Source organism: Excalfactoria chinensis, chromosome 6 (genome assembly GCF_039878825.1).
Source record: "Excalfactoria chinensis isolate bCotChi1 chromosome 6, bCotChi1.hap2, whole genome shotgun sequence".
Classification (NCBI taxonomy): domain Eukaryota; kingdom Metazoa; phylum Chordata; class Aves; order Galliformes; family Phasianidae; genus Excalfactoria; species Excalfactoria chinensis.
The window spans coordinates 29,488,978-29,505,122 of NC_092830.1; the positions used below are offsets into that span (position 1 = coordinate 29,488,978).

The window sequence follows — 16,145 nt, forward strand, 5'->3', positions numbered from 1 at the left end:
GTTGGATTTGATGATCTTGAAGGTCTTTCCCAGCCTGGATGATTCCATGATCCTATGATTCCATATACGGATATTTCATCAAAGCTGGAAGGCCTGTATGAGTCAGGGGTTGGAGGATACAGTAACTGTTCTCCATTCTTTGCCAGTGACTTTCTGAGCATCCTCAGGCCTCTCTTGTGTCTCTGAAGTTATTCATTTCATTTACCCTGTCCTATCTATTTTTACAACCTCAAATGACAGAAGATCAACATGAAATCTACAGAAATACAATTGTCATATTAGACTTTTTCAAGAACGAATTCAAAATACACCTTTCAGACCAGCTATTAAGGAAATGCATTTCAGAGCTGGAGATGAAATCTTATTAATTTTTCCCAAGATTTATTCTGCTATTTCCATTGTATTACAATGAGTGACCCCAAACATCTTATTTTTATTTATTAATTTATTTATTTTTGTAGCCAGCTTCCAGCAAAGGAAACCAACAAGAAATAATATGATTTGTATCTTTGAAGCACACCTCATAAATGAACACTCAGTACTGCCACTATGGATGTAACAAGCTGAAGTAGTTAATTTTAGCCTTCACTGAGGGCATTCAAGCAGATTTGCTACAAGAAAGCTGCAACAAGGTACCCAAAAATTCCCTTTCTCGATTCTCATTCCAAACTGCACCTGAAATGTGGCTTTAATAATCACCCCAGTGCTTCCTGTCAGTAATGCCCACTAATGTCTCATAGTATTAGCTGAACGCTCCTACAAGAAGCGTTCTTTGCAACGGGTTGGACACCATAGGGGAGACAAGGTGGTCCTGGGGTGAATAGGGTATCTAAGCACTGCCAAAGTTAAAAGATATAGTGCTTGGACAAATTTACCCAGCATGCAGCCAAAGAGGTGTTCAATTTAAGACACCTAACCCAGAGCAGATAGTGGGTGGGAAACATGCCATTGAAAGATAATTGTTTAATGAATCAATTAAAGACTTCATTAACGGATGAAATTGAGGACTTGTAAGTGCAAAAGCGGATCAGTAGTGATGAAAACAAACATTTCCTCTATGTATAAGGAAAATATCTTCCTTCTTGCTGGCTGCTGGTATTCTCAAGTCCCAGGAGGTCCTGGCAGTGCTCACTCCTGGGGACTTGTAATAAACGTCAGCAGTTTAAATATTAGTCAACTGGGATGTTCAAAGCCACATGAGGGATTTGCAGGTGCAAATTCCATTAATTTTAGAAGAAAATCAACGCTGCAAAACCATACAGACCATCAAGCATTTTACTCTCATTTCCATGCCCACGATTTCCTTTCATTTAAGGGTTTTGGTGAGAAATGACAGTGAAAAAGCACTGATTTACAGCTACTGCTGGAGAGAACTTATCACTACAAGCAACAAAACATGAAATTTCTTTGTGCTTTCTAGTTACTCCTGGGTCCTGTTTGAAGAAGTGATTTCTCAGTTTTCTGTCGGATCTCTGTTGCAGGCAACAGCTGTAAGGAGGGATGACAAAGAATAGATGTGAAATGTGCTATAAGAAGCTACGAGATAAAAGTTTCAGAGCACTTGCCTATGACAAGTAGAAGAATCATACGGCTAAAGTTTACTGACTTTCCAGTACAGCAGTTTATCATTTTTGGACATTTTGTCTCTGCTTGCTTCCCCCAAGGCAGAGCACTATCAGAAATGAAGTAGTTTACAGTACAAATCCCACACAACTACTTTTGTTACTGATGGTCCAAGACATCTCTACCTTCAGATATTTATTCTAACCATTGAAGAATAAAGGGTGTTCAAACTTCAGATTTTCTTTCACCATATTCCTAAGATGGGGATTTGTCAGGCCAGCAAAACTTGTCACTGAGCTGCCAAGTAAGTTCCAAGAGACTGCAGTAAGTCAGAAGAACCACTGTACATTTGTCAGTCCCACAGCAGATGCAAAGTGATAGGTCCCATACAATATGTGTATTTTCAATGTGCCCCAAGGTCTTACGCACTGAAGGAGCACACTGGGTGGCTCCCACATTGCAGCTCTGCATAAGAAAACCTGAATCCCACTGCTTCCTTCAGCAGACCTGTGTGTCCCCTCCAATACTGTGGTCATTCTGTGGGTATTTCAGGGACTGAGCACCTCACTGCAGCCTTGTTGGAGGACCCAGCCCTCACAGGATTCAGTTAGGTGCTTTCAATATGCTACAGATGAGAAAACCTGAGATGCATTTGAGACATTAATTGACCTTAGCAAACTGGTATTGTAAAGTATCTAAAAGAATATCCTCACCTCCTGCCCTCTTTCTTGTCCAAGTGACAATAACTCTACTCACACATCTTTCCTCTCTTGGGGTCATTTCGTACGGTACTTTCAGATGATTCCCTGTACAAGCAATATTGCAAGGAAAAACAGAAACCTCTTTTCTTTATGAAATTTCTAAACAGTGCTGTATTATAGAACAAACAGTAGTAAGATAACTGTTGTTCTGCCACACAAGCTCCCTTGCAAGAGGAGGGACTTCAGATACCTCCAACATCCTGAACCATCCACAGAGTTTCCCACATGCCACAGCCTAGGAGGTCATCCACGTACCTAACAGCTGAACAAGCAAGGAGGAAAAAATATTCTAGGTCCTTAGGACATCATGATGCTCAGTAGGGTGGGAACAGTCATGGCATGCCATCCAGCAGTGTTATGGCCCCAACACTGGGCAGAGTCTGTTCCAGAAGCTCTGGTTCATGGTCTATTATTGTGAAGCATTGCAGTGATTCCTGCAGTCTGTTGGACTGATGAGGTACATCAAGAGTTCCTGAGGAAAATCAAATGATAAGAGAACAACATAGTCCTGAATTTAAACTCTGATTTTAGAAATAACTCTTAATTCCTTCCTAAATCTGTCTTTAAGTAACACTGCTTTAGGAAATCAAAAGTCTTACAAAGTATCACTCAGGCTTATGAGACCACAGTGCAGCCTACCGAAGGGAATTAGGAGGGACTGCTGGCTCTTGCACATGTAGAACCATTGCATGCAGGGCACATCCACACTGCCCAAATTGCAGAGTGAGAGCTGGTTCCTACAATGCCTCCTTTGACTGAGTGAGTCTCACGTCCCTTCTCATAATCCCTTCTCTACTACAGAACTTAAGGATAACATTGACATTTGCTTAAAAAATATTCCCAAAGCTACCTGGGACTGTGGAATCCTGTGGCCCCCACACTCAGAAGCACTCTGTGAGAAGATATACCAGACACTATGCACTTCACCTGAGCTGTACAGACTACCAGACTCTTCCATGCTAACTATCTCTTTCAAATATGGAGATCTAATTTAAAGGAGCAGCTGCAAAGCAAGAATAGCAATGTAAGGGCAGTTAAAAGCAAAAAGAGAGGCACAGTGGTACGGTAGGTAAAAATATTGCATGTGGAAAGGGCAATGGTGCACTCATGCATACATCCTTATGAAAGGAAGGAGATAATTAAGTTAAAGTGAATTGGGAACCCATTGCAAGCTGGCCAGAGGAAATGTATGTCAGTATGCAGGAGAAGCAATTCATGCAAATGCTAACAAGCCTTTAAAACTCTCTGCCTCATGGCATCATTTGGTACCACAGCACAGAGGAATACAGATCATGAAATAAAAGCTCTCCTACATTTCAGACTGTGTGCCCAGCCATGAACACGGAGACCTGAAAATAAGCTTCTCCTTTGGACAGGTTATCTCATGGCAAGGCTTCTGGGGATGGTGTGGTAGCTCGTGGCCCCAGCAACTGTCAAACAGGATGGCACACACCGGGTTTCCCTCCAGCAGGACAAATCCTCCTTTTCTGTAATTCACAGGAAACAGAGCTCTGCTAAAAGCTGTGCTAATAATCCTACAATACTGAGGACAATTGGCTTTGATTCATCTCTTCTGAGCAAACAAAAATATTGGGTTCTTGTCATTCCTTTGGAAACCTGATTCCTTCCAACATTTTGGAGAGGCAATGGAGGATTAAAGTCCTTCCCAGGGAGATTTTGTAGGTGCTATAACACTGCTGATGTCATTCAAAGTCCTTCAGGAAGTGTTTACAACAAGAACATGGGAGATGGACGTAAGAGAAATGTGGGTTATGTGAGAACGCAAGCAGGCAGCAACCCTTCTGAGAGTCTTAAGACCGTGCTGTTTATCTGAGTCAAGAATCAATTTCCAAAGCAGCAGAAACAGCAAGCTTTATTCTTTTAACTTGCAATAAGCAGGAATAAAGCTATAAAGAAACTATGATGACAGGTTTATAATTTGCTATATTAGAAATACAGTAATAAATGTGTTTTTAAAATGTATTTAATAAAGTTTTGCAGTGGATATTTGATAGAAGTAATCCAAGAACCGAAGCAGAACCCAACATACTCTTATGAATCCATAAAATGCTTCAAAGGATCTCATGAGCAAAACCCTAGAAAACAAATTTGAAGTCTGAAGCATTTATTTTACAGTTCATATACTATGGCAGAACTGAGGTTTCGTAATGGCAATGCTGACACATCATTAACTATAGGGGGAGCTGGGCATTTTAAAAACAAAAAGGAAAAAAACAGAAATGAAAAGAATGAGCTGGTCTGTTATTTTCCCTCAAAGCAGAAATCTTTACTCAGACAAACACAAATAGTTGAAGGCGTTGCTGCAATCCTACCTTGTACAACTGAGAACCAATGGTGCTTTTCAAAAAATTCCTTCAGCTGAGAAGCAATTTATAAACCCACCAAGCCACTGATTTACCATCAGTGCCATTTGTTTCTCCACAATGCACTGTCATACACCTTCCTTTCTTTGGTGTTTATTTGATGTCAATTATATACACTTGCTGTACAACGAAGAAAAATACAACAACAGACTTGCCTAGACATACAGAGAATGAAAGCAAAGTTAACCTAATGATTAGCTATGTTTCCACTTACCTAGTCAAGTACCAGTAGTTTTCCTGCACTCAGGCTGTATACAGGAAAACAACTGTCAAATGCATTGTAGATATCTGAATATGTAATTGAGATACATTAAAATATGTCAATTCTCTTATTTTATAAAGCCAATCATTATTGGATCATCAAGCCAAGAATACAACAAAATCATTGAACTGGGGCCAGAAATAAACTCACTGTCACCTCCTTCCTCCTTCGATTTTCATGCAGTGTACCTTGCATGAACTAATAACAGATTACTTTCAGACCTGCTGTAACTGTTTGCGTCAACTTTGCATATTTGTCCTATGTATACTAAGATGCTTTGAATTAAACAGCATTTCCATGCAAATCCCATGCAATTCTTTACAAGGGCTCTTCAAAGGAAGTCATTCAAGAAACAAAGCCAGCAAATTCACAGCAGATTAAAGCTGAGTTCCTGAAGTTTGTTCCAGTTCCCAACGTGTAAATGAGAAAAATAAAAGTTGGGGAAAATAAAATAATAGTAATAATTTAGGTTGGGAGCTGCCCCTGGAAGTTACCTGGTGGTGACCCCCCCAGCACCCCTCCTCCTTACCTCAAAGCAGAGCCAACTTAAGATAGATTTCTCAGCCTCTTTTTGCAGTCAGCCATTTGACCTCCAACAACGCTGGTACAACAGCTTAAGCCCTTGCTCCAATGTGCCACTGATCTGTGACTTTTTTTTCCTAGAATTCCATTGTTGTAGCACCTGACCTTTGTGTCTTGAGCATTGTACCTCCCTGAGAAAGAAACACGTGCACAGAGGATGAAAATGGGGCACGTTGTTCCAGGTGTGGTTTCCTGAATGTCCAGCAGAGGGGAATAATCACCTGCACTCCTGCTAACTCAGCTTCCCACGTGTTAGCCTGGTCCCTTAATGTAAACGCTAATTAGTGACACTGAGAAATAAAGCACATTTCTACCACATTCTCTGTACCAGCTGAACTTTCACAACATTCCATGGTTGCCTTGTGTCACTTATAATTTTTCCTCCAACCCAGAAGTTTCAGGTTGGTGTTATGTTTTTGTTCACTGAGCTGTTGTCATTTGATGCCGTTTCAAATTGTTAAGCAGCTTCTGGATCCTTTCATCAGATGGATGAGGCAATTCTGTCTTTACGTAATTCAGAGGAACCACATGAGACTTAATTAATATTTATAAAGCATTTAGGATGCTCAGCTGAAAAGGATGATGATGTAAAAGCTTTACCAAAACACTTCACAATTTTTCAAGTTCTCTATAGATGCAAGTGAATTTATTTCCATTTTCCTACAGCAATTCTGTCCCCTATGGGCTGCGTGGAGATAATCAGTGCCCAGAAGCCAGTAAAACAAATAATTTAAGAAGAGAGAATAAACTATTTATACTTGTAAAGGATGGTAATCTGTGAACACAGAACCAATTAAGCATTATTGCCTGTAAATTTGTGTCCTGTCTCCTCCAACCACCACCTCATCATACATTATTCCACACCTCCAGTCACCTGGTGTGCACTGCTCAGCCACACAACTTGAAGCAGCCAGCAGATCAAACCATGCAGCAGTGATAACACATCTCATCGTTACATCTGCATTTATCCTGGCTTCTGCAAGTAGGTTGAAAATGCCTGGAAAAGAAGACAGACATCCCAGCTGCCTGAAGAGCTGCCAAGCACAGCCACAAGCAGAGTAGAGCAGGCTGAGGCTCTTGAGCCCTCTTAGTGATGTCTGGCTACTACCTATGCTTTGTTCTTGCAAACAGCTGCTGGTGCCAGAAAAGAAATCAAAAACTGTTTAACCGAGGCTGGAGGAAGCTGGAAACCTTCCCACCCTGCTGCAGAACAGTACCAAAAAGATGCAGTAGACATCACAGTGACAACAGAGAGGCACCAGGCTGGAAGTGATGCGTTACAGCTGGCAAAGAAAAGCACCAGTTAGAAGAACATCGTCACCCATAGGAAAACATGCATGTTTCATTTTTTCAGGTCTCATCTACCATGCGGAGCAAAATTATAGGGAATGAAGTTGTTTGTGTGCGTTTGTATCTCTGCTCAACCATACCAGGCTGGAAACGCCTGGCAAGGCGAGCTCAGAGCTGGCGGGCTGATGCAGGGCAGCGTGAGCTCCGAGGCTGCCCTCCAGTGGCCGCATTGCTATCTATTAGCGGCCGGGTACTCCGACGCAGAAAAATCCTTCCGGACTTTGGCTTGTGTCATTCACTTCTCCCCTCACCCACAGTTTCATGACAAAGGATTTGATTCCTCGTTGTTTTGAGGAAAGGAAGCAAATTCTGACCCCAAACTGTGTAGGGACAGAATAACAAAGCCAGTATTTCTATGAAAGCCTTCATCACGTGGGGTGTGGGGGTCAGACACAGGCTCAGCAAACACCATTGAGTTGATAGTTTCTGGATTGGAAGCCACCGCTCTGCTCCCTCTCACTGTTAAAGCACCTCCATGGCAGTGCACAGGTCCATCTGTGAGCTGCACATCACCAGGCCTCGTCGGTCCTTTCCTTGCTGCTTATTGCTCCCCACCCTCTCCAGCTTCCCTTCCCAGGGGCTGCCCAAATCACCACAGAGACCTGACAGCCCTAAAATCTGGGACACTGTCCCCATCTGCTTCCAGAGAAAGGCAGGATTTGTCAGCAACAGGGCTGATGTCTAACAAAACACATGTGAACTCCACTGCCTGTGTTCCACAGCTCTGTCTGTTCATCAGTACATAGAATCAGCTGGTACTCACTCAGAAGGTGTGCTGGGAGGTTGCAGGAGGATGGGGAGGAGTGAAGAGTTCTCTCCTAATGCTAATTCTCACCTGAAGTGCCATGAACACCACTCCAAGGCTTTGTTAGTATCAGATGCCAAAGACAGACTGACTTCTGTGACTATAAAAATTATCACAGCAACAGATGAAATCAGCTCCAAACTGTGTTTTCCATGTTAAGCAAATACCGCATCTGGAAGCCAAGGAAATGATGCTTTGTTTCTAATGGAGAGCTTGAGGGCTGAGGTAAAGCAGCGGTGGTGACCAGGCCATCCCCAGGAAGTGTAGCTGTCGATGAAGCTCCACCACCATCTGCTGGACATTCTGAGGATGGAGCTGCCCTCATCCCTGTTTGTTTACTACCTGAGCACCAAACACCCCCCTAAATAAAAGGAAAGATAAAAGTGCTGGGGGGAGTTAAAGTCCTTAACTCTGTTTTTCAGGCAGTGGGAATTTTTCTACCTATGGGCAGAAGTGGTAGCAGTGCAACTCCTTTGACAAGTGTGGTTTTAATTTCATTTTATTGTGGCTCTGACACAAGTGAGAGACAATTCTCACCGCATAAAGTACAGCCTGAATGCAAAAAAAACAGCAAACAATGGGAAAAGATGTTTTCTGAGGCATCTTAAACAAACAAACAAGCCTAACAGTCTCAAAAATGTGGTTTGAATTTTGGATGGTCCTTCATGGAGTGATGAATTTCACTCTAAGATCCTTGTGGGTCCCCTTCCAACCCAGGCTATTCTACGATTCTATGAAATGACACCATAAAGCTTCTCTACTGTGGTGCCACGTACCCAGCTGTCTCCAGGAGATCCCTCATACCCAGGACTTACTCTACCAGAGCCAATTTCCAGCTTATCCCAAGCTTACAGCAGCCCACGAGGATACTGCAATAGCAACGTCTCAAGCCTGCTGTGTCATTTAGATCTGACTCCTGAATAAATGCAGAAGCAAGGCTTTAATATGAGATAGGGGATCTTCAGACAGCCTCACTCAGACTGATTTTTTTAATGATTGAAAATTATAGACAAGCTGTTCCAATTCCTTATCTAGCATTTTGCTTTGAATTATTAAGTACATGTACCATGGGTTCCCACATTTTTCATTTTTACTGCATTCTGTATCAACAAGGGGATAACTACGTATAAACCAATTAGAAGGCAAAAAGCACAACCAACCTCCTGTGCTACATTCTCTCTCTCCTAACTTTCTGGAGTATAATCACAAATGGCAGCTTTAATATTTCAATGCTTCCTTGCTTCAGATTTTCTTAAATTACAACTTGGGTTAATGATAAGTACAGAGATAGAATTCTCCCAGATCCTTGGAGAAACTGTTCTGGTTAAAAGAGACAGAATAAGCAGTTGTTGAAGAAAGAATGGAAGCAGGGCTTGTGCTCAGGGTTGGTGGGGAGGGAGAGATCAAGACAAAATGATTTAGGAAACATGAGCTCAGAGTGAGGTTGGTAAGCAATACCAGCCTCTGTTCTACTGTGACTACTGGCTCCTCACCATCATCTTTGTCTCAAATTAGAATGAGAAAGTGAGGGAATTAGTTCTGAAAGCATTGGTTTTACAATGACGCGTACCTTTCCAACGATGGCAGAACTTAATTCACAGACCACAGAAAACAAAATTCAGAACCAGAATTCATTCTCATGCTTTAGTAAGCTTCAAGAACATTGCTCAAGAAACACACCCACTGACATGGCTTCCACAAAGACATAACTTCTTTGTATAGAAAGCATTTCTCTGAGGGCAGCAGAGTACCAAGGTTCATCTCTGATAGTCATTCTGATCATTTCCAAAAGTAATATGTAATGATTAAGCAGGAAAGTAAGCGTTACTTAATGAATCAAGGCAGGTGAGTGAAACACCTCAAACATTTCAGTTAAGATTGCTTCATTGAAAGCTTTTATGGAAAATGCTTTCTCAAAAAAGCTTGCTCTACCTTCACTTTCAAAGCCCCAAACTGAACAAACCCAGTAAATGATGCAATCGAGTTCTTCCACAAATGCCTGACCAAAATAAGGAACCACGTACAAAAACGCAGATGCCTTCTAACACATTAACTTTTAAGAAAAGAAGAGTTGCTGAAAAGAGGAAAAAAAAAAAAAAAAAGAGATAAAAAATTAATTCATCTCAATAACAAAGGTATATTAAAGGAGCTCTTACATTTTAGGGTTTCTGTTGTAATGAGGAAGCTGCATCGCTCATCTGAACTGTGGCTGTCAAGAAGCAAGGATGATGAGATGAGAAGGACCTGGACAAAGGAATGATTGCAAGTGTCTGAACCTGTGGCATACAGGAAGCAACAGCTGTGGAAAACAGAGGTTATAAATTGCCAAAGGAAAAGGTTTGTAGGAAAAGGTGCTGAACTGTGATGAATATATTTAATTAAGCGGGAATATCAACACTGAAAAAGGGTTTTTAACAGCTTTCTGACAGGTGGTACTTAAAATTGTCCTTCTCCATCCTACAGAGACAAGAGGATGTCTGATTGAAGATGCCTAACACTGCTGCTAACATTAGGCTTCAGCTGAATGAAACAGTGCATAGCCACAATACATAGGTATTAATGTAGCCACAAGGAAAGCCTGTAAAATTTTTCAGCCACACAGAAATGCTGAACTAAAGAAGAAAACCAATCAGTCACCCCTTCCAGAGCCTCATTTGACAGTGGAGAATATGTTCACAACTGTTAACAGACCATGGTGAGTACATTACATGGCAGCCATCACCCTGCACAGAGTTCATGCAAAGAGGCCACTGCAATGTTTGTCTGAGGACCTGGGAAGCCTCCTAGAGAAAATGCATGGTGTAGAAATAGCACTGCCATTGATTCTGGGGCATTTATTGACCCTGCTGTCTTTAAGTAGGTATACATCAGTGGATTCTGAAGTCGAGAGACAACACAATAGTCAAGGTTGTGGTAAATCAGGAAATGCCACTTGGCTTCAGCATTTTCAAAATAGGGGCAAAGTTAAACTGTAATCTGCTAACAGTTAATTTGTAATTTGTCATTGCAACCTGCCAGGAACAGTCTGGATGGTGAAAATGTGAGGTGCAATATTTAGCCCAGTTTCCAATCACTGGGGATTTTACAACCGATGGGATGCTCAAAGGCAAAGGTTATCATTCACCCATCCATCCTGCTCACCTCCCATCACAGCACAACAGGGACAGAGGCCACAGACCCCACATATAACAGCTACCCCAGGCCACCTGTTTCAGTGCTTCTCCGTGCACATTACTCATAGCCATTATTCCATGCATATTTTGTTGAAATTTTGCACCACATACATAAACATACAACTAATACCTACAACAATTAATTAATTAGCTTTTGTTTCTGTTACTGCCGATGATTATGACACAAAGTCTAAAAGCCTCTTCAGGCTTTATGGTCTCTGCGATGCTGCTGCTCATGTAACAAATGCAAACTGCAATGAAAAATCTATAAAACATTTAAAACAAAATGTTTCAAGTAGCAATTCAGACCAATGCAGATCTTACCTTGAAAACACAAGGCAGCTGAAAACTTGGTGTACCATAGGAGGGAACAAAGCAGAGAGCTCTCTTCAAGTGATCCTTCTAAATAAGCCTGACAAGCTTTTATTACAAGAAAACTGAATTAAGCAAAAAACAAGAGATAAGTATTTTATCTGACATTTGGGGCTTTAGAAGACTGAGAAATAGGAAGACATTTACACGAAGAATAACGCATAAGGTCACCACCAATAAAAATTGGGTTTTATTCAAGCTATTCACTATAATTGAATTTCTGTTTCCTACCTCAGCCCTGAGTTGTCAACTAATTGAACTTTGCTTGCATGTGAACGTTGCTAGAGGCCTCTTAAAGAATCACTTGATTACAACTTTTTTGTTGTTGTTGAAGGGTGAAACAGCATCCCTCCTCCTCAATTTAAGTAATGATCATCTGTGAAGGTTTTATTATATTAAAGCCCAGCTCCAATTGATTCACATTTGCCAGATGCTGTCAGAGTTACTGAAAGGGACCTATTGCTCTCCAGGTCAGCTTGAACTCACTGGATGAAGGGAAAATCAGTCTTATGAATAGCCCAACCCCTTCTGCAAGGCAAATGGAACTCTTAGAGTCGTTACAAAACAAGGAAACCACACAAGGATCCTCCAGAACATGGGAAAAAAAGGCAGCTAAATGGCAACTCTGCTTTGTGATCAAATACATAATGACTCAGAAATCAGGATGTCACCTCAGCCAGTTTGTTAAATGCTTCTGTTCAAGTAAATAGCCTGTGGTAGAGATTCCTCCCAGTCTCAAGCTTCCATCTGCACTCATGTCTCTAATGAAAGCTTTTCATGGTTTAATTTCAGTCCCTGGAACAGGACAAAGTTGTCAAAATAATTACTTTAGCAGGTTATTAAAACAAAACAAACAAAAAAAATACCAGAAATACTAAATGTTATAATAGCAAACAGTTTAATTTATTAAAATGACTCCAGAACACCTCTGTGCTTCTACAATAGACACACATAACAAGTAAAATGTGGTAACATTCACAAGGAAGCAGTACCAGGCTTATAAGCACAGAAACAAAACAGCAACAGTATCTTACAACACCTCCACCTCAATGTTCTTTAAAACTGTGATTCTGATACTTCTTTGCAGAGCAGGGACCAAGTAAAGGCAAGTGTGTGTATATGCTTTCTAACCAAAGGTATGTGAAAAAAGCCCTATGCTGTCAAAGTGAAGGCAGGTAATGCCTTACAGGACACTGTGAGTAACATGTTAACAAGCTCATGATCCCCAGAAGGCGGGGGGCGGGGGGTTGTGGAAGCACGGAAATTGAATTCTATATTTCCGTCGCTCTAAAATATAAGTTCTATAGGATACATATGGAAAGATTATATTTCACATATTACAAAAGACCCTGACCCCAAAAGACTTGCATACCTGATTAACATGCCCGTAGAATGATGGTGCTTGTGTAAGTCTTTGTTAAGAGAAGAGTCTTAAAACATATTTGTAGTAATTCAGAGTCTGCCATTTCTTCTTTACTGATTAACTTTACCAAGGTTAACTCAACCTGGTATTGTATCAGCAAAGGAAACATGAGAGGTAAATAAAGTCAGAAGATACTGAAGGTGTAAATACAGTGCAAAAAATTTGTTTTTGACTGTTACAGCCAGATAATGATTATTCTGTGCTTTATTTTCAGGGAAAAGCATAGTTGTTGTGTGTCATAATATACATGCTTGCACATATACACACTTGCTGCAGAAAGCAAAGGCTTCCAGCGGCAGATGAACCCAAGTACATGATTTTTCACGTGCAGCTTTTTCATACAAAACCAATCTTAGAGGTGTATCCTGCCTCTGCATACTAAATGTATTCATTAATGTGTACTCACATGCATAGTACTCTATCCACTCATTGACTTTTGTTAATCAAATTTCATTTTTTTTCCTTTTTTTTAAACTTTCTTTTTAAGGTAAACCATAAGTTACGTTTAGTTGCAGCACCTAGCCAGAACACTCCAGTGACCTCAGTGCTCGTGGGGTTAATGCAATTAATACATCAGTGGGCAGAACAATCTTAACAAAATGACTCAAGTTTCGTTTGCTTCATATTGCTTCGTTTGTAAAAATCTTTTTATTTACAATCTTCACCGTTAGCACACTTCACATGTACTGAAGTGTAGTAAACTATGAGACCTTGTTATTTAGAAGCACCTAGTCTTTTAAAAGACTAAATGGAAGCCATCAGCAACAACCACTTTATGAGCATTCATTGGGTTAACGGACAGTGCACATTAGCTAGAATGAGCTGAAACTTCTCTACAAAGCTAGTAGACTTCACAAAAGAAATGATGTGCCTTCCAGTCGCTACCCTGCTGAGACAGCAGGAGTGCATAAAAACAAAAGCAATTCTACAGTCAGTTTCTATTCATATTAATGTAGCTTTGGTTCAGATATTCTTTAAGTGTTGTACAGCACCTGGTTTAGTGACAGAACATGTGTCTCACAGTGCTAATTGTATAATGCTAACAAAGTATAATCCATAGATTTCAAATATTATTAGCATTTAATAAAAAATTTACAGAAATATTCTCATTGATAAATGTGCAGTACAAATGCAAGCTCCTTGGCCACAAACTCAAAATGTGTGCGTCAGTTTTGTGCTGGCATAACAGTGCAAATGCTGGGATTCAAGTATGCTTTTCCATAGTTATGTTAAGCAACAGAGATTCACGTGATAAATTCCAGGGGGATTTTAGGCCATGATATGAGAATCAAGTGAAACACAGCAATAATGGAAATATTGATTCCCTCATATAGAAAGCAATCTACGCGAGGAAAACACATTTCATAAGCAAACCAGTTTCATATACCACCAAGTTATTGCTTCAACTAGATCATCTGTACTGAGAAAACAGGACTGCAGCTTGCAATCTAATCTCTTCTCACATGAAGAGAAGTCTACAGTGCAAGTCCTCCATGCAAAATGATCACACTGCAAGACTGAAGTCCTGTTTCACGGGACAGAATTATTCATCAGCTTTCTACCGTATTCAGTTCTCTCTGTGCATTTTTTTTCCTGTAAGTCAGTTAAATCAGAGACGGGAGGAAACTGTTTATGATATTTCTGTGTTTCCAAAGGCTACTCCTTAATGCTAATTCAGATCTGCTCAGCAACAGAATATAAACCACTGTTTTCCAAATAATTGTTGAAATTATTGCTGAAATATTTCAGGCCAAACTTAAAAAATTATTTCACCAAATCAAGTTTTTACTCCACTTAAAAAAAAAGATCTGAGACTCTACTAATTAAAAATAAAATCTTAATAGCATTTCTCAATTAAACAATAACCTAAGATTTTACAAGATATTCACAGTTAGGCAACTGGCTCCTGACTTCCATCTGCCTGAAGGACAGGTGCCACAATAAAAACAAAAATGCTACTCTGACATTCTTCATGACAGCAGTGATCAGTGCAATTCGCCACTGCACTACATGGCTCTCATAGTGCAAGGTGCACCTGCTGACATTTCAGACAATCATCTGCTACATGATCGTTATTCTCGGATGTTTGTAACTGTTATTCACATTAGAATTTTGGCATTTATGTTAGCATTGATGCAAAACTATGGCTTTATCCATGAAGTATATATCCTGCCTAAACAAGATTTTAGGTACCTTTTATTTAAAAACAATAAAACTGGATTTGAATGAAAGTTACTTTTGATGCTATAAGCTGTGTTGCCACTAAACTCAAGATCTCAGGGTTAGCTACAGATCACAAAGGTTTGTATTTGTGCATCTGTTACCACTTCTAAAAGTAATTTATTTAAAATGTAACACTGATAAAACTTCACTCTCCATTCTAAATCTAATTTTAATTGTTGATCTTATTTTTTGCAACATGTTTAATCACTTGTATCCAAAGTGTCATCTGAGTATCAGAACAGGATTGGAACTGTAAGAAACCCATAGATGCATACATAAGAAGGCACTTGTCTTCCAGTACTTCAAGTCAGAGAAGGCCTTACCCAGACAGTGGCACCTTAAATATTGAAGGGCTAGCAAATGTCCCCAGGATTTGATACAGTCTCAAAACCTGTCTTCATGTCCCTGGACAAAAGGTGCTGCATGTGTTCTATAATACCATGAAGCTCATGATGAATTCCAGTAGTTTTTGCCTGTTGCGCTGAGGTAGGAACGTAGTGCTAAGTTCCAAAATAGTGTCTCTCTTTTGATTTGTTTGATTGAAAACCTGAAACACAGCATGAATACAAATAATTATCACGTTCAAGTAATCACGTTGGTTAAGAAAAAGCAACTAAGAAATAAGTTCAGTGTGTAGTAAACATCCAACTCCATCAACAGCAAGGGACCAAAGAGGCACTCAAAAAGCACCTACGTTGAAAAAGCATGCACTTTGAAAACCAGAAGTCAGATGCAATGCTCTGAGCAGATGCCACCTAGTTCCTTATTCCCAACTGCAGAATAGACTAGAAATAAAATGACAGGTACTTTTACTGTAAGTTTTCCTACATGCTAACTATTGTTAGCTTATTTAAAGACCAAAATGTCTGTCTAGCAATGCTTTGTCCAAATAATGGTGCTTTTCAAATTACAATCCTAAATCCCACTTGGTATCCAAAACTGATCCTTTACTGCAAAAGTAAAGAACACCTGCATCCTCATGGTGGACATGGAACACCAATCAGCACTGAGATGAAGTCCTAGAACTAATACTTTTTGAAGATTTGAAGTCCTTCAACATTAGCAGTCATTAAGCAGAACAGAGTTCTACTACTGTGCACCAAGGACACAGAGCAGAACAGAGCCATCACCTAGACAAGCTTTCTCAGGCACAAGAAGTGTTCTGTTCTGCACCATGTGGTCTTTGTCTACAGCCCTGAGCTTTAAGAAAAGTAAAATGCTCAGAAGACATGATGTTTACGCAGATA

At 40.2% G+C, this 16,145-nt stretch overlaps 1 protein-coding gene across 6 annotated transcripts in view; it reads right to left on the reverse strand.

Moving 5' to 3' along the window:
* Positions 1–12,139: 12,139 nt before the first annotated feature.
* Positions 12,140–16,145, reverse strand: part of GPAM (glycerol-3-phosphate acyltransferase, mitochondrial) — a 92,891-nt gene continuing 88,885 nt past the window's right edge. For all 6 annotated transcript variants that reach the window (XM_072339714.1, XM_072339715.1, XM_072339718.1 and 3 more), the window contains one exon: positions 12,140–15,445. In XM_072339714.1, coding sequence (XP_072195815.1) covers positions 15,329–15,445 — 117 coding nt within the window. In that variant the 3' untranslated portion in view covers positions 12,140–15,328. The remainder of the gene's footprint in view (positions 15,446–16,145) is intronic.